Source organism: Oncorhynchus kisutch, linkage group LG4 (assembly GCF_002021735.2).
Source record: "Oncorhynchus kisutch isolate 150728-3 linkage group LG4, Okis_V2, whole genome shotgun sequence".
NCBI classification, from domain to species: Eukaryota; Metazoa; Chordata; class Actinopteri; order Salmoniformes; family Salmonidae; genus Oncorhynchus; species Oncorhynchus kisutch.
In genome coordinates, this window is record NC_034177.2 from 4,635,386 (window position 1) to 4,661,355 (window position 25,970).

Consider the following 25,970-nt stretch of genomic DNA (forward strand, 5'->3'; position numbering starts at 1 on the left):
TACCAAGTAGGTGCAATTTGGCAGATGTTGCCCTACCGGAGTTACACAGCGACGGCGTCACTGTTATTTGCTTCACGACTGACATTTGGACCAGCCGATGTCAGCCCCATGAGCATGCTGAGTCTGACAGCCCAGTGGGTCGATGAGGATTTTGTACTGGGGAAAACCACATTGCTCAAGAATATGCTGGTTGTCATACCGCTGCTACCATTTCAATAATATTTTGAGAACATGTATGAAACTTGGAAACATGAACATACATCTAGCTCCATTCGAACCAACTGACTGGAGAAATAAGCTCATCAACTGTGTCTGCAGCAGATGTGATACCCTCTGTCATAGCATTGAAACGCCTGCTCAACTAAACTGCCCACACAGACTGTGGTGTTAACTTACAAAAGCATTCGAGGCTGGGAACAAGCTATTCGGTGGCATTCTCTCTTTAATGTGTCGTCACCATGCTCAATGCTAGGTACAAGGACCGCTACTTCTTTAACAGGCATTCTCTCTTTACTGTGTCGTCACCATGCTCAATACTAGGTACAAGGACCGCTACTTCTTTAACAGGCATTCTCTCTTTACTGTGTCGTCACCATGTTGGATGCTAGGTACAAGGGCCGCTACTTCTTTAACAGGCATTCTCTCTTTACTGTGTCGCCATCATGCTCAATGCTAGGTACAAGGACCGCTACTTCTTTAACAGGCATTCTCTCTTTACTGTGTCGTCACCATGTTCGATGCTAGGTACAAGGACCGCTACTTCTTTAACAGGCATTCTCTCTTTACTGTGTCGTCACCATGCTCGATGCTAGGTACAAAGACCGCTACTTCTTTAACAGGCATTCTCTCTTTACTGTGTCGTCACCATGCTCGATGCTAGGTACAAGGACCGCTACTTCTTTAACAGGCATTCTCTCTTTACTGTGTCGCCACCATGTTCGATGCTAGGTACAAGGACCGCTACTTCTTTAACAGGCATTCTCTCTTTACTGTGTCGCCACCATGCTCAATGCTAGGTACAAGGACCGCTACTTCTTTAACAGGCATTCTCTCTGAGCCTCTTTACTGTGTCTCCACCATGCTCAATGCTAGGTACAAGGACCGCTACTTCTTTAACAGGCATTCTCTCTTTACTGTGTCGTCACCATGCTCGATGCTAGGTACAAGGACCGCTACTTCTTTAACAGGCATTCTCTCTGAGCCTCTTTACTGTGTCGCCACCATGCTCGATGCTAGGTACAAGGACCGCTACTTTTTTAACAGGCATTCTCTCTTTACTGTGTCGCCACCATGTTGGATGCTAGGTAGAAGGACCGCTACTTCTTTAACAGACATTCTCTCTTTACTGTGTCGCTACCATGCTCGATGCTAGGTACAAGGACCACTACTTCTTTAACAGGCATTCTCTCTGAGCCTCTTTACTGTGTCTCCACCATGCTCAATGCTAGGTACAAGGACCGCTACTTCTTTAACAGTCATTCTCTCTTTACTGTGTCGCCACCATGCTCAATGCTCGGTACAGTGAAGCACCGAGGTAGAGAGGATACGGACAGACAGAGCTGGACAAGATGGAAACGGACACAGTGACAGTGAAGCACCGAGGAAGAGAGGATACGGACAGACAGAGCTGGACAAGATGGAAACGGACACAGTGACAGTGAAGCACCGAGGAAGAGAGGATACGGACAGACAGAGCTGGACAAGATGGAAACGGACACAGTGACAGTGAAGCACCGAGGAAGAGAGGATACGGACAGACAGAGCTGGACAAGATGGAAACGGACACAGTGACAGTGAAGCACCGAGGAAGAGAGGATATGGACAGACAGAGCTGGACAAGATGGAAACGGACACAGTGACAGTGAAGCACCGAGGAAGAGAGGATACGGACAGACACAGCTGGACAAGATGGAAACGGACACAGTGACAGTGAAGCACCGAGGAAGAGAGGATACGGACAGACAGAGCTGGACAAGATGGAAACGGACACAGTGACAGTGAAGCACCGAGGAAGAGAGGATACGGACAGACACAGCTGGAAATTCACTGCTTGTCATGTATGATGAAATCCTGGTTGAGAATGAAACGACTGAACAAATGAACAACGAAACAGCCCAGCAAGTAAGTCAAAGAAATGTTTGGATTATGTTTTACTGACTCCCAATCACGGTCGGATGTGATACAGCCTGGATTTGAACCAGAGACTGTAGTGATGCCTCTTGCACTGAGATGCAGTGCCTTAGACCACTGTGTCCATGTGTGTGTGTTAACTATTTAACTGTACTAGAATTCTTAAAAGGCCGCACAATTTTCTATACCGGGCATCTGTATTATTTTTTGGGGCAAAGAAATGTTTTATTTATTTATTTTATTTTACCTTTATTTAACCAGGTAGGCAAGTTGAGAACAAGTTCTCATTTACAATTGCGACCTGGCCAAGATAAAGCAAAGCAGTTCGACAGATAAAACGACACAGAGTTACACATGGAATAAAAACAAACATACAGTCAATAATGCAGTATAAACAAGTCTATATACAATGTGAGCAAATGAGGTGAGAAGGGAGGTAAAGGCAAAAAAGGCCATGATGGCAAAGTAAATACAATATAGCAAGTAAAATACTGGAATGGTAGTTTTGCAATGGAAGAATGTGCAAAGTAGAAATAAAAAAATAATGGGGTGCAAAGGAGCAAAATAAATAAATAAATAAAAATTAAATACAGTTGGGAAAGAGGTAGTTGTTTGGGCTAAATTATAGGTGGGCTATGTACAGGTGCAGTAATCTGTGAGCTGCTCTGACAGTTGGTGCTTAAAGCTAGTGAGGGAGATAAGTGTTTCCAGTTTCAGAGATTTTTGTAGTTCGTTCCAGTCATTGGCAGCAGAGAACTGGAAGGAGAGGCGGCCAAAGAAAGAATTGGTTTTGGGGGTGACTAGAGAGATATACCTGCTGGAGCGTGTGCTACAGGTGGGAGATGCTATGGTGACCAGCGAGCTGAGATAAGGGGGGACTTTACCTAGCAGGGTCTTGTAGATGACATGGAGCCAGTGGGTTTGGCGACGAGTATGAAGCGAGGGCCAGCCAACGAGAGCGTACAGGTCGCAATGGTGGGTAGTATATGGGGCTTTGGTGATAAAACGGATTGCACTGTGATAGACTGCATCCAATTTGTTGAGTAGGGTATTGGAGGCTATTTTGTAAATGACATCGCCAAAGTCGAGGATTGGTAGGATGGTCAGTTTTACAAGGGTATGTTTGGCAGCATGAGTGAAGGATGCTTTGTTGCGAAATAGGAAGCCAATTCTAGATTTAACTTTGGATTGGAGATGTTTGATATGGGTCTGGAAGGAGAGTTTACAGTCTAACCAGACACCTAAGTATTTGTAGTTGTCCACGTATTCTAAGTCAGAGCCGTCCAGAGTAGTGATGTTGGACAGGCGGGTAGGTGCAGGTAGCGATCGGTTGAAGAGCATGCATTTAGTTTTACTTGTATTTAAGAGCAATTGGAGGCCACGGAAGGAGAGTTGTATGGCATTGAAGCTTGCCTGGAGGGTTGTTAACACAGTGTCCAAAGAAGGGCCGGAAGTATACAGAATGGTGTCGTCTGCGTAGAGGTGGATCAGGGACTCACCAGCAGCAAGAGCGACCTCATTGATGTATACAGAGAAGAGAGTCGGTCCAAGAATTGAACCCTGTGGCACCCCCATAGAGACTGCCAGAGGTCCGGACAGCAGACCCTCCGATTTGACACACTGAACTCTATCAGAGAAGTAGTTGGTGAACCAGGCGAGGCAATCATTTGAGAAACCAAGGCTGTCGAGTCTGCCGATGAGGATATGGTGATTGACAGAGTCGAAAGCCTTGGCCAGATCAATGAATACGGCTGCACAGTAATGTTTCTTATCAATGGCGGTTAAGATATCGTTTAGGACCTTGAGCGTGGCTGAGGTGCACCCATGACCAGCTCTGAAACCAGATTGCATAGCAGAGAAGGTATGGTGAGATTCGAAATGGTCGGTAATCTGTTTGTTGACTTGGCTTTCGAAGACCTTAGAAAGGCACGGTAGGATAGATATAGGTCTGTAGCAGTTTGGGTCAAGAGTGTCCCCCCCTTTGAAGAGGGGGATGACCGCAGCTGCTTTCCAATCTTTGGGAATCTCAGACGACACGAAAGAGAGGTTGAACAGGCTAGTAATAGGGGTGGCAACAATTTCGGCAGATAATTTTAGAAAGAAAGGGTCCAGATTGTCTAGCCCGGCTGATTTGTAGGGGTCCAGATTTTGCAGCTCTTTCAGAACATCAGCTGAATGGATTTGGGAGAAGGAGAAATGGGGAAGGCTTGGGCGAGTTGCTGTTGGGGGTGCAGTGCTGTTGTCCGGGGTAGGAGTAGCCAGGTGGAAAGCATGGCCAGCCGTAGAAAAATGCTTATTGAAATTCTCAATTATGGTGGATTTATCAGTGGTGACAGTGTTTCCTATCTTCAGTGCAGTGGGCAGCTGGGAGGAGGTGTTCTTATTCTCCATGGACTTTACAGTGTCCCAGAACTTTTTTGAGTTAGTGTTGCAGGAAGCAAATTTCTGCTTGAAAAAGCTAGCCTTGGCTTTTCTAACTGCCTGTGTATAATGATTTCTAGCTTCCCTGAACAGCTGCATATCACGGGGGCTGTTCGATGCTAATGCAGAACGCCATAGGATGTTTTTGTGTTGGTTAAGGGCAGTCAGGTCTGGGGAGAACCAAGGGCTATATCTGTTCCTGGTTCTAAATTTCTTGAATGGGGCATGTTTATTTAAGATGGTTAGGAAGGCATTTTTAAAAAATATCCAGGCATCCTCTACTGACGGGATGAGATCAATATCCTTCCAGGATACCCCGGCCAGGTCGATTAGAAAGGCCTGCTCGCAGAAGTGTTTCAGGGAGCGTTTTACAGTGATGAGTGGAGGTCGTTTGACCGCTGACCCATTACGGATGCAGGCAATGAGGCAGTGATCGCTGAGATCTTGGTTGAAGACAGCAGAGGTGTATTTAGAGGGGAAGTTGGTTAGGATGATATCTATGAGGGTGCCCGTGTTTAAGGTTTTGGGGAGGTACCTGGTAGGTTCATTGATTATTTGTGTGAGATTGAGGGCATCAAGTTTAGATTGTAGGATGGCTGGGGTGTTAAGCATGTTCCAGTTTAGGTCGCCTAGAAGCACGAACTCTGAAGATAGATGGGGGGCAATCAGTTCACATATGGTGTCCAGAGCACAGCTGGGGGCAGAGGGTGGTCTATAGCAGGCGGCAACGGTGAGAGACTTGTTTTTAGAGAGGTGGATTTTTAAAAGTAGAAGTTCAAATTGTTTGGGTACAGACCTGGATAGTAGGACAGAACTCTGCAGGCTATCTTTGCAGTAGATTGCAACACCGCCCCCTTTGGCAGTTCTATCTTGTCTGAAAATGTTGTAGTTTGGAATTAAAACTTCAGAATTTTTGGTGGTCTTCCTAAGCCAGGATTCAGACACAGCTAGAACATCCGGGTTGGCAGAGTGTGCTAAAGCAGTGAATAGAACAAACTTAGGGAGGAGGCTTCTAATGTTAACATGCATGAAACCAAGGCTATTACGGTTACAGAAGTCGTCAAAAGAGAGCGCCTGGGGAATAGGAGTGGAGCTAGGCACTGCAGGGCCTGGATTCACCTCTACATCGCCAGAGGAACATAGGAGGAGTAGAATAAGGGTACGGCTAAAAGCTATGAGAATTGGTCGTCTAGAACGTCTGGAACATAGAGTAAAAGGAGGTTTCTGGGGGCGATAAAATAGCATCAAGGTATAATGTACAGACAAATGTATGGTAGGATGTGAATACAGTGGAGGTAAACCTAGGTATTGAGTGATGAAGAGAGAGATATTGTCTCTAGAAACATCGTTGAAACCAGGAGATGTCATAGCATGTGTGGGTGGTGGAACTAATAGGTTGGATAAGGTATAGTGAGCAGGACTAGAGGCTCTACAGTGAAATAAGCCAATAAACACTAACCAGAACAGAAATGGACAAGACATATTGACATTAAGGATAGGCATGCTTAGTCGAGTGATCAAAAGGGTCCGGTGAGTGGAGAGGTTGGTTGGTGATTTAGACAGCTAGCCAGGGCATCGGTAGCAAGCTAGCATAGGATGGAGGTCTGTTAGCCACCCCTTACGTTCCGTCAGTAGATTAGTGGGGTTCCGTGTGGTAGAGGGGATTAATCCAAATCACACAACAACAACAAAAATAAAAACAATAGATATAGTTATAGAGGCCCAAGAAGAAAAGATAATAATAATAATTTAAAAAATAATTAAAAAAATAATAATAATAAAAATTGTCCGATTGTCTATTCAGATAGCAGCCGGAAAGACAGCTAACGGTTAGCAGGCCGCAGATGGGCGTTCAGGTAACGTCGCGACGGAGGAGCCGGCCGAATAACTCCTTCGGGTAGATAACGTCGGCAGTCCAGTTGTGAAGGCCCGGTGGGGCTCCGCGAAGGCAGTAAAACGGGTCCGGATAGGTGACTGCAGCCCAGGTGTGATTGATGGAACTCAGGAGTGATTGACGGAGCTTGCTAGCTCCGGAATAATTGATGTTTGCTCCGGAATCGACGAAGGCCGATGGTCACACGGATAGCAGCTAGCTAGCTGTGAGATCCGGGTATGAATGTCCAGGGACATGGAGAGAAAAATTTGGTCCGGTATGTTCCGTTCCGAGCCGCGCTGCGCCGTACAGAACTGGCGATAGATTTTCGAGCTAAAGGATAGCTGATGACCACAAACCGTGGTTAGCTGAATATTAATGATTTGCCAGTAAAGGAGCTAACTAGCTTCTGAACTAGCTTCTGGATTAGCTTCTGGCTAGTTTCAGGCTAGCTTCTTGGAGTTTCTGGCTAGCTTCTTGGAGGATTACAGATCTGAGGTAAATAATACTTTTTATAAATATACATTGGTGAGGCGGGTTGCAGGAGAGTGTTTTGAAGATAAGTTGATGGAAAATAAAAATAAAATGTATGTGAAAAAGTTGTAAATATATATATATACAGGACACGACAAGACGAAGACAAAAGACGTCTGAACTGCTATGCCACCTTGGAACGAAAAAGACCGGAAATATCGGATGTCGGTATCGGCCAAAAATGTCATATTGGTGTATCACTATATCACAGTTTATCACAGCTTATCACAGCATATCACAGCATATCACAGCATATCACAGCATATCACAGCATATCACAGCATATCACAGCATATCACAGCTTTACACCATCACTAATTACACTCAGGACATTTAAATCCCTCCCCTGAAGTATTTAAAGCACTGTGCTAGAAAGGTTCCATTTCATTTTCGCCATTTATGAACGTGTTATTCAAAGCGTTTCTATTATTTATTATTTATTTTATCAAATCATTTTTTAAATATATTTTTTTGATACATAAAGGCGTCCTAAAATTCAGAATTAATAAATGGTACATAGTACCATATAAAAACAATTCCATACGTCAGCTTTGGAATTAATTTAATAAAAACACACCGATGCATAGATCTTTATGAACATTTGAACATCTTGGCCATGTTCTGTTATAATCTCCACCCGGGACACAGCCAGAAGAGGACTGGCCACCCCACATAGCCTGGTTCCTCTCTAGGTTTCTAATCTCCACCCGGCACAGCCAGAAGAGGACTGGCCACCCCACATAGCCTGGTTCCTCTCTAGGTTTCTTCCGAGGTTTTGGCCTTTCTAGGGAGTTTTTCCTAACCACCGTGCTTCTACACCTGCATTGCTTGCTGTTTGGGGTTTAAGGCTGGGTTTCTGTACAGCACTTTGAGATATCAGCTGATGTACAAAGGGCTATATAAATACATTTGATTTGATTTGGTGCCTGTAGAGAAGCACAGATGATGCGTCCCAAATTGAACCCAAATGAAACCTTACTCTCTATAAAGTGCACTATGTAGGGATTAGGGTGCCATTGTGGACAGATCCCCAGAGACTCCCTCTTTAGGTAGGAGATGAGGAAAAGTTTAAAGAAATACAAAATAGCCAGACACCCAAGGGATTAACAGCATCTCTGTGTGAGTCATTTATACCCATCAAACAACAGCTGGCGAAGTAGGAAACACAAAATAAATCTTCATAAATATACAGAATGTGCTTCTCTGTGTTTACATCACTCTGCTGCTTGAAGCTTGAAGCAGAGTGAATGCTAACGACTTTGTTTGCTTGGAAATAATGAAGTAGATTAAGGGAGGAGAAGACTAAATTAATCAAAATCTTTAAGTTAATGAAAAAGGAAACAGTTGGTTGATCTCCTCCCCTGCTGTAAAGCTCTACATAGCAGTCAGGTTCCAATTAAAGCTAGAGAGACTGTATACAGGCTGAGATGTGAGATGGACGGCATATCAGGGAAAGATACACCCTATCCCAATTCTCTTGGCCCTTTAATGTGTGCAGATCTGAAACGTCTGGATAGGTATAAAGTATATTTCCAATGTTTTAACACGGGCTCTGTTGATACATGCTCTCTTTAATCAAACAGAACGAGGAATCAAGAGAGTTATAGCGGAAGGATATGTAAAAAGGTCACAGTCTAGCGAAGCACTCAGAGAAGACTAGGAGTCGGAGTCTCCAGACAGAGCAGAGCATCCAGTATGGGAGATTGGACACTTCAGAGAGACCAACCTCATTGGGTGAGAACAGCCCTACTGTGTCAATGAACACAGCCTCGGGCTTTCTGCTCTGCTCTGATGACGAGGGCTTGGAAGTAAATCCACATTTAATGCATCAAAATAAAAACGTTTTCTATTCAAGTCTATTTAAACTTGCTCAAACACTGAAAATATCGAGGATATCCAGATCCATAGAGTTAAATAGAGTACTTATTTTCCATTGAACACTTCTGTGACAGCATAGACCGCTCCATAGAGGGCTAATTCAGGAACATACATTCGGGAAAGTATTCAGACCCTTTCAATGTTACCACATTCTGTTACGTTACAGCCGTATTTATAAAAAATATAAATAACATTTTTTTAAATGTCCTCATCAACATAATACCCCATAACGACAAATCTAAAACCCTTTTTCTTTTTTTCTTTTGTGTAAAATGTATTAAAAATAAAAATGTAGAATTATTATTTATTTATTTACATAAGTATTCAGACTGTTTGCTATGAGACTAGAAATCGGGCTCAGGTTTATCCTGTTTCCATTGATCCTTGACATGTTTCTACAACTTGATTGGAGTCCACCTGTGGTAAATTCAATTGATTGGATATGATTTGGAAAGGCACACACCTGTCTATATAAAAGGTCCCACAGTTGACAGTGCATGTCAGAGCAAAAACCAAGCCATGAGGTTAAAGGAATTGTCTGTAGAGCTCCGAGACAGGATTGTGTCGAGGCACAGATCTGGGGAAGGGTACCAAAACATTTTTGCAGCATTGAAGGTCCCCAATAACACAGTGGCCTCCATCATTCTTAAATGGAAGAAGTTTGGAACCACCAAGACTCTACCTAGAGCTGGCTGCCCGGCCAAACTGAGCAATCAGGGAAGAAGGGACTTTCTCAGGCAGGTGACAGTGCTCAAGAGTTCCTCTGTGGAGATGGGAGAACCTTCCAGAAGGACAACCATCTCTCCAGCCCTCCACCAATCAGGCCTTTATGATAGAGTGGCCAGACGGAAGACACTCCTCAGTAAAAGGTACATGACAGCCACCTTGGAGTTTGCCAAAAGGCCCCTAAAGGACTCTCAGACCATGAGAAACAAGATTCTCTGGTCTGATGAAACCAAGATTGAACTCTTTGGCCTGAATGCCAAGCGTCATGTCTGGAGGAAACCGGTCACCACCCTTACGGTGAAGTATGGTGGTAGCAGCATCATGCTGTGGGGATGTTTTTCAGGGGTAGGGACTGGGAGACTAGTCAGGATCGAAGGAAAGATGAACAGAGCAAAGTACGGAGAGATCATTGATGAAAACCTGCTCCAGACTGCTCAGGACCTCAGACTGGGGTGAAGGTTCACCTTCCAACAGGAGAACGACCCTAAGCACACAGCCAAGACAACGCAGGAGTGGCTTTGCAACAAGTCTCTGAATGTCCTTGAGTAGCCCAGCCAGAGCCCGGACTTGAACCTCATCGAACATCTCTGGAGAGACCTGAAAATAGCCGTGTAGCAACGCTCTCCATCCAACCTGACAGATCTAGAGAGAAGAATGGGAGAAACTCCCCAAATACAGGTGTACCAAGCTCGTAGCATCATACCCAAGAAGACTAGAGGCTGTAATCGCTGCCAAAGGTGCTTCAACAAAGCACTGAGTAAAGGGTCTGAATACTTATGGAAATGTTATTATTTTTTATACATTTGCTAATGTTTCTAAAAAAAAACTGTTTTTGCTTTGTCATTATGGGGTGTTGTGATGTCATTATGAGGTGTTGTGATGTCATTATGGGGTGTTGTGATGTCATTATGGGGTATTGTGATGTCAATATGGGGTATTGTGTGATGATTGATGAGGGAAAAAACCTATTTAATCAATTTTAGAATAAGGCTGTAATGTAACAAAATGTGGAAAAAGTCAAGGGGTCTGAATACTTTCCAAATGCACTGTAGGTACATACCATTATTGACTTTCCTCGAGTGCAAAGTATCATTAACCTAACCCTAACCTAACCTTGACCTAACCTTAACCTAATCCTAACCTAACCCTGACCTAACCCTGAACTAACCCTGAACTAACCATGAACTAACCTTAACCTAACCCTGACCTAACCTTAACCTAATCCTAACCTAACCTAACCCTGAGCTAACCTTAACCTAACCCTGAGCTAACCTAACCCTGACCTAACCCTAACCCTAACCTAACCCTGACCTAACCCTAACCCTAACCTAACCCTAACCTAACCTTGACCTAACCCTGACCTAACCTAACCTAACCCTGACCTACCCCTAACCTAACCCTGACCTAACCCTGACCTAACCCTGACCTAACCCTGACCTAACCCTAACCTAACCCTGACCTAACCCTAACCTAAACCTGAATAGCTGACCTGTTAAATGATGTCTGTTAATGTGTTGCTGTCTTACCTTCTTGGGGGAGAACACGCCCACGGTTCCTCCGTCTTCCCTCATAGCCACACCCATCTCAGCCAGCAGGGCCTCTCTGTGGAAGAGAATGGACAGTTGTACAACGGCCCAAGGTTGGGGTCAATTCAAATTAAAATCAGTCAATTCAGGAAGTGATTTGAATTAAAAAATTTAAAATTTAAAAACTTTTAAAATAAATTTAGTTTCTCCTTTTTTGGCTTATTGAAAAGTTAATAAAAATAAATTAATTAATATTTATTTAAATATTTAATTTGTATTTCATTTTACTTCTTGAATTAACTGAATTTAATTAGAATTGACCACAACCCTGCAGTGGTCTCCTATTCTTCCATGTTGCTTGGATCCAGAGACTGGATTGACCTTTCCTTATAATCTATACTGTAAGTAGAGATGTCGAAGTGGTAGTAACTCACCTTTCCATTCTGATGGCTTCTGTTCTGCGTAGCTTCTCCTCCCAGGTCTCGTTGAGCTCAGCAATGATCTTCTCTGTTTCCTGATGAAATCCCCCCCCCAAAATATGACAAACTGTTGTCTATGTTCAATATGTGGGACAGAGGGTATTATGTCTGACTGTAATAAATTACTTAATCAATAAATAAATGAATTCATCAATCAATCAAGTGATCAGTTCACCTTGAGTCTCTCGATGGCCTCCTCGCTTCCGGGGCTGAACATGATGCGGTCGTGGAGGCTGGCGATGGATCCGGCTCGACTGGACAGGGCGGACAAAGAGGGGGAGGGGCTCATCCCCGTCATGGCATTGGTCACTGTGGAGAGATCATCCTTTTGATTGACAGCTTGGCGATTATTGTTATTGTTCTTGAAATCGGATAGGTCTGTCCGGGGAGGGGGCGGGACAGAGGAAACAGTGGGTGGTGGGAGTGGGGGTAGGAAGTGGGGATTTAGCGCAGGGTACGGGGAGGTAAGAGAGACGGAGAGAAGCGGACAGAAAAGGACAAGAGGAGAAGGAAAAATAGAAAAGAAGGAAGAAGAAGAAGACATGAAACTAATCTGAAACACAAAGAGAACATTTAACCGCGAGTAAGAAACACACAAGGAAGAGAAGACAAGAGCAGCGCAGTATGCAGAAAGCCAGAAGAAGAACGTAAAAGGTGCGGCAGTATGGGCATACAAGTGCAACTGGGGGGGATGGGGGGGGGGTGCTGCTAATCATGAAACAAAACGATCTAACATCAAGCCAAATCCAAAAGTATGCCTTCAAGCTTCAAGCAAAGCGTTTATCAGTCAGTAAGGCCATTCAGAATCATCCTCAACAACAACACTGGTGTCCCTTCCTGGAAGGCTCTGAGGGTTCGTTCCCTGTCGCATGGCTACGACATGGCTACGACATGGCTACGACATGGCTACGACCATGGCTACGACCATGGCTACGACATGGCTACGACCATGGCTACGACATGGCTACGACCATGGCTACGACGTGGCTACGACGTGGCTACGACGTGGCTACGACCATGGCTACGACCATGGCTACGACCATGGCTACGACATGGCTACGACCATGGCTACGACATGGCTACGACCATGGCTACGACGTGGCTACGACGTGGCTACGACATGGCTACGACGTGGCTACGACGTGGCTACGACGTGGCTACGACCATGGCTACGACGTGGCTACGAAGTGGCTACGACGTGGCTACGACGTGGCTACGACCATGGCTACGACATGGCTACGACCATGGCTACGACGTGGCTACGACCATGGCTACGACGTGGCTACGACGTGGCTACAACCATGGCTATGACATGGCTACGACCATGGCCACGACATGGCTACGACATGGCTACGACAAGGCTACGACGTGGCTACGACATGGCTATGACATGCTTTGACTCTCTTTCATCCACGGACAAACACTCTGAAAGGGAATATGAGCGTTACTTTGCATAGAGCGCACGTGTTAGCAGAAAGTCCTATTATCTCTACTGTTTCTATATCTCTCTACTGTTTCTATATCTCTCTACTGTTTCTCTCTCTACTGTTTATCTCTCTCCTGTTTATCTCTCTACTGTCCATATGGCCAAGGTCTATATCAAACTACCCATGAAGGAAATATGATATGCAGCAAACAGGCATTACCTATCGATTAACCAATCTGCATCCAGGATCCAAACTACCCGATTCTTTAAAATATGTATTTATATATTTTTGTATCTAATTATGTAACACCATGGGAAGAGCACATACAATACCAGCTACTTCACTGAGAGGTTTCCTTCCTCATATCAAACTCTCCATCAATGAAATCTAATGATGAAATACCATGGGGAAGAACCACAGAAGACCATCTAGACTGGAGTGCTGTGGGTGCACCTAGACACGACTACTTTGGATATCGAATGACGTCTAAAAAGCTGGTGAGGATCACTAACTGCTCTGACAGCTACTGTAAAAAAAAAAATCGTTAGTAAATCCATTATTGGAACAGGGAAATACATTTCTACTTCAAGAGCGCAACGGAAGGCAGACAAAAACTGCTAACAAAATAGAACAAGGACTGACTGTATATTGAGGTTGAGATTCTTTGTTAATCATGGGAAGAGCCCACATCAAGATTATCTACTGTACTGATGGGGATGTGGTTTCCTTCCTGGTCTCTCCACAGTAATATACTACAGAGAGAGGGGATGTGGTTTCCTTCCTGGTCTCTCCACAGTACTATACTTCAGAGAGAGGGGATGTGGTTTCCTTCCTGGTCTCTCCACAGTAATATACTACAAAGAGAGGGGATGTGGTTTCCTTCCTGGTCTCTCCACAGTACTATACTTCAGAGAGAGGGGATGTGGTTTCCTTCCTGGTCTCTCCACAGTACTATACTACAGAGAGGGGGTGTGGTTTCCTTGACACATGACATGTACCACTTCTGACACCCTGAAGTCTGTCGCCATCTGTTCGGTAATACTGGTATTAAACACACAGTAGCAAAACACCAATTTCCTGTGATAAAAAAGACAGCTGGGGCGTAAAATATATGAAGTGTTTACCTTATTTAGGAGCAATTTCCCGTTACCTCAGGGAATTGATTAAGGGTGTCACATAGAACTGCTGTAAAAAATCTATATATATTTCCTTAAAAAAAAAAAATTCTAAACATACTGCTGTAGGTTGCCTTTTCTGAACTCTGGACACAAGCGATAAAGCTACTGTCTGTAACACCAGAGGGAAACAGCACCTACTGTCCAAGCCCAGAAATGCATCTGATATCTCTTAGGTATTTTCTAGCAGATAGCCTACTAACAACCAGGCTGACATCTAGAGCAAGTCTGCCCGAAGGCAACGTGTCCTTGTTGATCTGATATATACATGTGCACATGATTGATCGTGATCAATATTTTCCTTGGCATTTTGAACAACCTTTGATTAATTAACTCACTGATGAGTCATTAATCAATTAATTAATAATCAACTATTGACACATTACTCTGGTGCTGCAGAGAGTACAACTATTGACACATTGCTCTGGTGCTGCTAAAGGTGCCATGGAGCGAAGCATATAAGAGGACAGCCAAAAACACAGCAGAGAGCCAAATTAAGAAACATTAACACACATTTCAAACCAGCAATGTCCGTGCCGGGAGGCCCCTTGTACGCTGAGAGAGAAAAAAACAGAAAGACAGAAAGAGGAGGTGAGAGAGAGAGAGAGAGAGAGAGAGAGACAGAGAGAGAGAGAGAGAGAGAGAGAGAGAGAGAGAGAGAGAGAGAGAGAGAGAAAGAGAGAGAGAGAGAGACAGAGAGAGAGAGACAGAGAGAGAGAGAGAGAGAGAGAGAGAGAGAGAGAGAGAGAGAGAGAGAGAGAGAAAGAGAGAGAGACAGAGAGAGAGAGAGAGGAAAAGAGAGAGACAAAGAGAGAGAAAAAGAGAGAGAGAGAGACAAAGAGAGAGAGAGATAGAGAGAGAGAGAAAAAGAGAGAGAGACAGAGAGAGAAAGAGAGAGAGAGACAGAGAGAGAGAGAGAGAGAGAGAGAGGGGGAGACAGAGAGAGAGAGAGAGAGAGAGAGAGAGATGAACAAACTCTGTGATAGAATCAATCAGTAACTCAGTGTAAGATGAGCATAGCTTACTGGTGTTGCTTTAAGGGCCCCTAGTCTGTCACTCAGACCTCTATCTGTGAATCAATCTACTCGAATGTACAGTTAATTATCCGAATGCATATTTGCAGTTTCCTTCCTACTCCAGCCTGTAGTCTGTAGGCTACATAAGGAGGCCCACTGTACATCTTTTCCAAACTGTACGACGGCTGGCTGAGTGAGGTTCTGAAAACATACTGCTGTAGGTCGCCTTTTCTGAACTCTGGACACAAGCGACAAAGCTAATGTCTGTAACACCAGAGGGAAACAGCACCTACTGTCCAAGCCCAGAAATGCATCTGATATCTCTTAGGTATTTTCTAGCAGATAGCCTACTAACAACCAGGCTGACCTCTAGAGCAAGCCACATGTACTTGTTGATCTGGTACTGATCAATATTTTCCTGGGCAATATGGAATAATAGTTGATTATCTCAATGATTAGTCATTAATCTGGTGCAGCAGAGAACAGCTATAAGAACATGCTGTCGATGCTAAGCAGCACGGAGCGAAGAGGACAGAGGACAGACAAAGAAACGGCCTAAAGCCAGACAGATAAACAGTAGACAGATAAACAGTAGACAGATAAACAGTAGAGAGAACAGTAGAGAGATAAACAGTAGAGAGATAAACAGTAGACAGATAAACAGTAGAGAGAACAGTAGAGAGATAAACAGTAGAGAGATAAACAGTAGAGATAAACAGTAGAGAGAACAGTAGAGAGATAAACAGTAGAGAGATAAACAGTAGAGAGATAAACAGTAGAGAGATAAAAAGTAGAGATAAACAGTAGAGAGAACAGTAGAGAGATAAACAGTAGAGAGATAAACAGTAGAGAGAGAAACAGTAGAGAGAACAGTAGAGAGATAAACAGTAGAGAGATAAACAGTAGAGAGATATAGAAACAGTAGAGAGAACAGTAGAGAGATAAACAGTAGAGAGATAAACAGTAGAGAAATATAGAAACACACATTTCAAACCAGCAACGTCAGTGCCAAGAGCTGGCCCCTTGTACGCTGGGAGAGAAAGAGAAAGAGAAAGAGAGACAGCGAGACAGACAGAGGAGAACACAGTAAAATATAGGAGAACACAGTGAGAGATAGGAGAACACAATGAGAGACAGGAGAACACAGTGAGAGACCGGAGAACCCAGTGAGAGGCAGGAGAACCCAGTGAGAGACAGGTGAACACAGTTAGAGACAGGAGAACACAGTAAGAGACAGGAGAACAGAGTGAAAACAGTAGAGAGAGAAACAGTAGAGAGAAACAGTAGAGAGAAACAGTAGAGAGAGAAACAGTAGAGAGAGAAACAGTAGAGAGATAAACAGTAGAGAGAGAAACAGTAGAGAGATAAACAGTAGAAAGATATAGAAACAGTAGAGAGATAAACAGTAGAGAGATTAACAGTCGAGCAATTTAGAAACAGTAGAGATAAACAGTAGAGAAATATAGAAACAATAGAGAGATAAACAGTAGAGAGATAAACAGTAGAGAGATAAACAGTAGAGAGATAAACAGTAGAGAGAGAAACAGTAGAGAGAGAAACAGTAGAGAGATATAGAAACAGTAGAGAGAAACAGTAGAGAGATAAACAGCATAGAGATAAACAGCATAGAGAGAAACAGTAGAGAGAAACAGTAGAGAGATATAGAAACAGTAGAGAGATAAACAGTAGAGATAAACAGTAGAGAGAGAAACAGTAGAGAGAAACAGTAAAGAGATAAACAGTAGAGAGATATAGAAACAGTAGAGAGAGAAACAGTAGAGAGATATAGAAACAGTAGAGAGATAAACAGTAGAGAGAGAAACAGTAGAGAGAAACAGTAAAGAGATAAACAGTAGAGAGATATAGAAACAGTAGAGAGAGAAACAGTAGAGAGATATAGAAACAGTAGAGAGAGAAACAGTAGAGAGAAACAGTAAAGAGATAAACAGTAGAGAAATATAGAAACACACATTTCAAACCAGCAACGTCAGTGCCAAGAGCTGGCCCCTTGTACGCTGGGAGAGAAAGAGAAAGAGAGACAGCGAGACAGACAAAGGAGAACACAGTCAAATATAGGAGAACACAGTGAGAGACAGGAGAACACAATGAGAGACAGGAGAACACAGTGAGAGACAGGAGAACCCAGTGAGAGACCGGAGAACCCAGTGAGAACCCGGAGAACCCAGTGAGAGGCAGGAGAGCCCAGTGAGAGACAGGTGAACACAGTGAGAGACAGGAGAACACAGTAAGAGACAGGAGAACAGAGTGAAAACAGTAGAGAGAGAAACAGTAGAGAGAAACAGTAGAGAGATAAACAGTAGAGAGATAAACAGTAGAGAGATAAACAGTAGAGAGATAAACAGTAGATAGATAAACAGTAGAGAGATAAACAGGAGAGAGAGAAACAGTAGAGAGAGAAACAGTAGAGAGATAAAAAGTAGAGAGATAAACAGTAGAGCAATTTAGAAACAGTAGAGATAAACAGTAGAGAAATATAGAAACAATAGATAGATAAACTGTAGAGAGATAGAAACAGTAGAGAGATAAACAGTAGAGATAAACAGTAGAGAAATTTAGAAACAGTAGAGAGATAAACAGTAGAGAGAAACAGTAGAGAGATAAACAGTAGAGAGATATAGAAACAGTAGAGAGATAAACAGTAGAGAGATAAACAGTAGAGAGAAACAATAGAGAGATAAACAGTAGATAGAAACAGTAGAGAGATAAACAGTAGAGATAGAAACAGTAGAGAGAGAAACAGTAGAGAGAGAAACAGTAGAGAGATAAACAGTAGAGATAGAAACAGTAGAGAGAGAAACAGTAGAGAGAAACAGTAGAGAGATAAACAGTAGAGAGATAAACAGTAGAGAGATAAACAGTAGAGAGAAACAATAGAGAGATAAACAGTAGATAGAAACAGTAGAGAGATAAACAGTAGAGAGAAACAGTAAAGAGATAAACAGTAGAGAGATATAGAAACAGTAGAGAGAGAAACAGTAGAGAGATATAGAAACAGTAGAGAGATAAACAGTAGAGAGAGAAACAGTAGAGAGAAACAGTAAAGAGATAAACAGTAGAGAGATATAGAAACAGTAGAGAGAGAAACAGTAGAGAGATATAGAAACAGTAGAGAGAGAAACAGTAGAGAGAAACAGTAAAGAGATAAACAGTAGAGAAATATAGAAACACACATTTCAAACCAGCAACGTCAGTGCCAAGAGCTGGCCCCTTGTACGCTGGGAGAGAAAGAGAAAGAGAGACAGCGAGACAGACAAAGGAGAACACAGTCAAATATAGGAGAACACAGTGAGAGACAGGAGAACACAATGAGAGACAGGAGAACACAGTGAGAGACAGGAGAACCCAGTGAGAGACCGGAGAACCCAGTGAGAACCCGGAGAACCCAGTGAGAGGCAGGAGAGCCCAGTGAGAGACAGGTGAACACAGTGAGAGACAGGAGAACACAGTAAGAGACAGGAGAACAGAGTGAACACAGTAGAGAGAGAAACAGTAGAGAGAAACAGTAGAGAGATAAACAGTAGAGAGATAAACAGTAGAGAGATAAACAGTAGAGAGATAAACAGTAGATAGATAAACAGTAGAGAGATAAACAGGAGAGAGAGAAACAGTAGAGAGAGAAACAGTAGAGAGAGAAACAGTAGAGAGATAAAAAGTAGAGAGATAAACAGTAGAGCAATTTAGAAACAGTAGAGATAAACAGTAGAGAAATATAGAAACAATAGATAGATAAACTGTAGAGAGATAGAAACAGTAGAGAGATAAACAGTAGAGATAAACAGTAGAGAAATTTAGAAACAGTAGAGAGATAAACAGTAGAGAGAAACAGTAGAGAGATAAACAGTAGAGAGATATAGAAACAGTAGAGAGATAAACAGTAGAGAGATAAACAGTAGAGAGAAACAATAGAGAGATAAACAGTAGAGATAGAAACAGTAGAGAGAGAAACAGTAGAGAGAGAAACAGTAGAGAGATAAACAGTAGAGATAGAAACAGTAGAGAGAGAAACAGTAGAGAGAAACAGTAGAGAGATAAACAGTAGAGAGATAAACAGTAGAGAGATAAACAGGAGAGAGAGAAACAGTAGAGAGAGAAACAGTAGAGAGAGAAACAGTAGAGAGATAAACAGTAGAGAGATAAACAGTAGAGATAGAAACAGTAGAGAGAGAAACAGTAGATAGAAACAGTAGAGAGATAAACAGTAGAGATAGAAACAGTAGAGAGAGAAACAGTAGAGAGATAAACAGTAGATAGAAACAGTAGAGAGATAAACAGTAGAGATAGAAACAGTAGAGAGAGAAACAGTAGAGATAGAAACAGTAGAGAGAGAAACAGTAGAGAGAGAAACAGTAGAGAGATAAACAGTAGAGAGATAAACAGTAGAGAGATAAACAGTAGAGAGATAAGCAGTAGATAGATAAACAGTAGAGAGATAAACAGGAGAGAGAGAAACAGTAGAGAGAGAAACAGTAGAGAGAGAAACAGTAGAGAGATAAACAGTAGAGAGATAAACAGTAGATAGAAACAGTAGAGAGATAAACAGTAGAGATAGAAACAGTAGAGAGAAACAGTATAGAGATAAACAGTAGATAGAAACAGTAGAGAGATAAACAGTAGAGATAGAAACAGTAGAGAGAGAAACAGTAGAGAGATAAACAGTAGATAGAAACAGTAGAGAGATAAACAGTAGAGATAGAAACAGTAGAGAGATATAGAAACAGTAGAGAGATAAACAGTAGAGAGATAAACAGTAGAGAGATAAACAGTAGAGAAATATAGAAACACACATTTCAAACCAGCAACGTCAGTGCCAAGAGCTGGCCCCTTGTACGCTGGGAGAGAAAGAGAAAGAGAGACAGCGAGACAGACAAAGGAGAACACAGTTAGAGACAGGAGAACATAGTGAGAGACTAACTCATTCACTCAGTGTTAGCTGAACAGCTGCTGCTAACACACTGGTGAAGCTAACATACTGGTCCTGCTAACATACTGGTCCTGCTAACATACTGGTCCTGCTAACATACTGGTCCAGTTAACATACTGGTCCTGCTAACATACTGGTCCTGCTAGCATACTGGTCCTGCTAACACACTGGTGCTGCTAACATACTGGTCCTGCTAACACACTGGTCCTGCTAACATACTGGTCCTGCTAACATACTGGTCCTGCTAACATACTGGTCCTGCTAACATACTGGTCGTGCTAACACACTGGTCCAGCTAACATACTGGTCCTGCTAACATACTGGTCCTGCTAACATACTGGTGGTGCTAACATACTGGTGGTGCTAACATACTCGTCCTGCTAACATACTGGTCCTGCTAACATACTGGTCCTGCTAACATACTGGTCCTGCTAACATACTGGTGAAGCTAACATACTGGTCCTGCTAACATACGGGTCCTGCTAACACACTGGTCCTGCTAACATACTGGTCCTGCTAACATACTGCTGCTGCTAACATATTGGTGCTGCTAACATACTGATGCGGCTAACATACTGGTCCTGCTAACATACTGGTTCTGCTAACATACTGGTGTTGCTAACATACTGGTCCCGCTAACATACTGGTCATGCTAACATACTGGTCCCGCTAACACACTGATCATGCTAACATGCTGGTCCTGCTAACATACTGGTGCTGCTAACATACTGGTCCTGCTAACATACTGGTGCTGCTAACATACTGGCCCTGCTAACATACTGGTCCTGCTAACATACTGGTTCTGCTAACATACTGGTGCTGCTCACATACTGGTCCTGCTAACATACTGGTGCCGCCCACATACTGGTCCTGCTAACATACTGGTCATGCTAACATGCTGGTGAAGCTAATATACTGGAGGTGCTAACATACTGGTCCTGCTAACACACTGGTGGTGCTAACACACTGTTCCTGCTAACATACTGGTCCTGCTAACATACTGCTGCTGCTAACATACTGCTGCTGCTGACATACTGATGCTGCTAATGTACTGGTCCTGCTAACATACTGGTTCTGCTAACATACTGGTGTTGCTAACATACTGGTCCCGCTAACATACTGGTCATGCTAACATACTGGTCCCGCTAACACACTGGTCATGCTAACATACTGGTCCTGCTAACATACTGGTCCTGCTAACATACTGGTTCTGCTAACATACCGGTGCTGCTAACATACTGGTCCCGCTAACATACTGGTCATGCTAACATACTGGTGAAGCTAACATACTGGTCCTGCTAACATACTGGTGAAGCTAACTTACTGGTCTTGCTAACATACTGGTCCTGCTAACATACTGGTCCTGCTAACATACTGGTCCTGCTAACACACTGGTGAAGCTAACACACTGGTCCTGCTAACATACTGGTGAAGCTAACATACTGGTCCTGCTAACATACTGGTCCTGCTAACATACTGGTCCTGCTAACACACTGGTCCTGCTAACCTACTGGTGAAGCTAACATACTGGTCCTGTTAACATACTGACGCTGCTAACATACTTGTTCTGCTAACACACTGGTCCTGCTAACACACTGGTCCTGCTAACATACTGGTGAAGCTAACATACTGGTCCTGCTAACATACTTATGCTGCTAGCATACTGGTCCTGTTAACATACCGATGCTGCTAACATACTGGTTCTGCTAACACACTGGTCATGCTAACATACTGGTCCTGCTAACATACTGGTGAAGCTAACATACTGGTGAAGCTAACACACTGGTGAAGCTAACATACTGGTCCTGCTAACATACTGGTCCTGCTAACATACTGCTGAAGCTAACACACTGGTCCTGCTAACATACTGGTTCTGCTAATATACTGGTCATGCTAACATACTGGTCCTGCTAACATACTGGTGAAGCTAACATACAGGTCCTGCTAACATACTGGTTCTGCTAGCATACTGGTCCTGCTAACATACTGGTCCTGCTAACATACTGGTTCTGCTAATATACTGGTCATGCTAACATACTGGTCCTGCTAACATACTGGTGAAGCTAACATACTGGTCCTGCTAACATACTGGTTCTGCTAGCATACTGGTCCTGCTAACATACTGGTTCTGCTAATATACTGGTCATGCTAACATACTGGTCCTGCTAACATACTGGTGAAGCTAACATACTGGTCCTGCTAACATACTGGTTCTGCTAGCATACTGGTCCTGCTAACATACTGGTCCTGCTAACATACTGGTTCTGCTATACAGGAAGTACCAGTCGATGTACAGTGTACCAGGTAATAACATGGCTATATGGCTATACATGGCTATATACAGGAAGTACCAGGTAATAACATGGCTATATACAGGAAGTACCAGGTAATAACATGGCTATATACAGGAAGTACCAGGTAATAACATGGCTATATACAGGAAGTACCAGGTAATAACATGGCTATATACAGGAAGTACCAGGTAATAACATGGCTATATACAGGAAGTACCAGGTAATAACATGGCTATATACAGGAAGTACCAGGTAATAACATGGCTATATACAGGAAGTACCAGGTAATAACATGGCTATATACACAGAGTACCAGTACTGAGTCAATGTGCAGGGGTACCAGGTAATAACATGGCTATATACAGGAAGTACCAGGTAATAACATGGCTATATACACAGAGTACCAGTACTGAGTCAATGTGCAGGGGTACCAGGTAATAACATGGCTATATACAGGAAGTACCAGGTAATAACATGGCTATATACACAGAGTACCAGTACTGAGTCAATGTGCAGGGGTACCAGGTAATAACATGGCTATATACAGGAAGTACCAGGTAATAACATGGCTATATACACAGAGTACCAGCACTGAGTCAATGTGCAGGGGTACCAGGTAATAACATGGCTATATACAGGAAGTACCAGGTAATAACATGGCTATATACACAGAGTACCAGTACTGAGTCAATGTGCAGGGGTACCAGGTAATAACATGGCTATATACAGGAAGTACCAGGTAATAACATGGCTATATACAGGAAGTACCAGTACCTAGTCAATGTGCAGGGGTACCAGGTAATAACATGGCTATATACAGGAAGTACCAGGTAATAACATGGCTATATACAGGAAGTACCAGTACCTAGTCAATGTGCAGGGGTACCAGGTAATTGAGGTAGATATGTACATATAATCAGGAATAAAGTGATAGATAAGTAGTTAGTCCATATCAATCAGACTTGTTTTATTACTAAGTATAGTCTTGGTTTCAATCATTCTCTGAGTTGAATTCAAATGCTTGGTTGTTTTGCATCCTAATTTGCCATTGAAACTCATTCGTCAGAAGAGGGGTAAGTAAAGAAGGGTAGGTTAGACTGATCCACACAATCTTCTGTTAACACACAGACTGAAGGAGGTTTGTGAGAGATGTGTGAAGTGATTAGAGAGGACAAAAAGGAGACCGGAGACTGTGAGTGCCAAGGAAGTGGGCAGGAGAGAGAGAGAGAGACATTGGGAGGGGGGGGGGGGGCAGTGAGTGAATAGCTAGGAATTTGCATTGTGAATGTTCACTTGTGACTGAGATGTGGTTTCCACCCTAAATAGCTACACCATCTCTAGCTTTACAGAGATGCTAAATTCCTGTAACTTTCTCCAAATTCCCAGGTTTTCCAGGAATCCGAGTTGGAGGAATCTGGATTTCCTGCTCACACCCCTCCCGGTTCCAGAATCTTCCTGGAAAACCCGGGAAGTTACCAGAATGTTGCAACCGTAGCATCACCAATCATGATTACAGTATAGAAGGCCAGGACAGCCCATTGGACGATCACTTACTCTCAAGGATGTCTCCCAAGCCCTGGGATAGGAGCAAGTCCCTCAGACGGCCCACCTCCTCCTTCAGCTCACGAACCAATCGATTGTTCGGGTCCTCGTTGATCACAGCATTACAGCGAATCTGTTTGGCTCGGTCTGCGTACCTGTTGAGGGGAAAGGATCATTGGCATGATGAGACCTGGTCTCGAACACACACACACACGGGCACACAAACACAGACACGGACACACACACACACACACACACACACACACACACACACACACACACACACACACACACACACACACCATCTCATAAATGGATTACCGCATTCAGCAGTCTAACACTGCAGCTGCAACTTGGAAGGGTGTTTTAAGAGTGAATCTGGCACAGGGAACAAGCCAATGAGGAAATGCAATAATGGGCTCGCTCTATTCTACAAGGTCTTGTCCATCAATTCATCATTGATCAGCTGCTGTGTGAGAGAGAGAGAAAGAGAGAGGGGGAGAGAGAGAAAGAGAGAGAAGAGGGACAAATAGAGAGGGAGAGAGAGAGAGAAGAGGGACAAATAGAGAGAGAGAGAGAGAGAAGAGGGACAAATAGAGAGAGAGAGAGAGAAGAGGGACAAATAGAGAGAGAGAGAGAGAAGAGGGACAAAAGAGAGAGAGAGAGAGAAGAGGGACAAATAGAGGGAGAGAGAGAGAGAGTTCTCTGTTCCTTTACCTGAGTGTGCTGAGAGTCTCGTCATAGTTGATGTCAGCTGGACTGAGAGCAGCAACCATGGCAGTACGAGAGTTTCCCCCTGAACAAGAAAGAAGTTAAGATGAATTAGGATCTGTCAGATGAATTAGGCTCTGTCAGATGAATTAGGATCTGTCAGATGAATTAGGATCTGTCAGATGAATTAGGATCTGTCAGATGAATTAGGATCTGTCAGATGAATTAGGCTCTGTCAGATGAATTAGGATCTGTCAGATGAATTAGGATCTGTAAGGTGAATTAGGATCTGTCAGATGAATTAGGATCTATAAGATTAATTAGGATCTGTCAGATGAATTAGGATCTGTAAGATTAACTAGGATCTGTAAGATTAATTAGGAGCTGTTACATGCTGTGCATACACTAGGACTAATAGAAGGTTATAATAGCTATCTTTACCTACCTAAATTCTCTCCCACAAACCAGATTATCGGTTCCTACCTAAATTCTCTCTCAGTAGCCAGGTCAACACAGACTCTCTGTAAAGTTAAAGGTTCCCACCTAAATTCTCTCTCAGTAGCCAGGTCAACATAGACTCTATGTAAAGTTAAAGGTTCCTACCTAAGTTCTCTCTCAGTAGCCAGGTCAACACAGACTCTCTGTAAAGTTAAAGGTTCCCACCTAAATTCTCTCTCAGTAGCCAGGTCAACACAGACTCTCTGTAAAGTTAAAGGTTCCCACCTAAATTCTCTCTCAGTAGCCAGGTCAACACAGACTCTCTGTAAAGTTAAAGGTTCCCACCTAAATTCTCTCTCAGTAGCCAGGTCAACACAGACTCTCTGTAAAGTTAAAGGTTCCTACCTAAGTTCTCTCTCAGTAGCCAGGTCAACACAGACTCTCTGTAAAGTTAAAGGTTCCTACCTAAGTTCTCTCTCAGTAGCCAGGTCAACACAGACTCTCTGTAAAGTTAAAGGTTCCTACCTAAGTTCTCTCTCAATAGCCAGGTCAACACAGACTCTCTGTAAAGTTAAAGGTTCCCACCTAAGTTCTCTCTCAGTAGCCAGGTCAACACAGACTCTCTGTAAAGTTAAAGGTTCCTACCTAAGTTCTCTCTCAATAGCCAGGTCAACACAGACTCTCTGTAAAGTTAAAGGTTCCTACCTAAGTTCTCTCTCAGTAGCCAGGTCAACACAGACTCTCTGTAAAGTTAAAGGTTCCTACCTAAGTTCTCTCTCAATAGCCAGGTCAACACAGACTCTCTGTAAAGTTAAAGGTTCCCACCTAAGTTCTCTCTCAGTAGCCAGGTCAACACAG

The 25,970-nt window shown here is 43.2% G+C and overlaps 1 protein-coding gene across 1 annotated transcript in view; it reads right to left on the reverse strand.

Annotated features, from left to right (window-relative positions):
- LOC109883779 (kinesin-like protein KIF1A) overlaps positions 1-25,970 on the reverse strand; it is a 173,002-nt gene that overhangs the window by 77,341 nt on the left and 69,691 nt on the right. Inside the window, 5 exon segments of the mRNA XM_031822328.1 lie at positions 11,089-11,164; positions 11,523-11,602; positions 11,743-11,876; positions 23,976-24,118; positions 24,681-24,759. Coding sequence (XP_031678188.1) covers positions 11,089-11,164; positions 11,523-11,602; positions 11,743-11,876; positions 23,976-24,118; positions 24,681-24,759 — 512 coding nt within the window.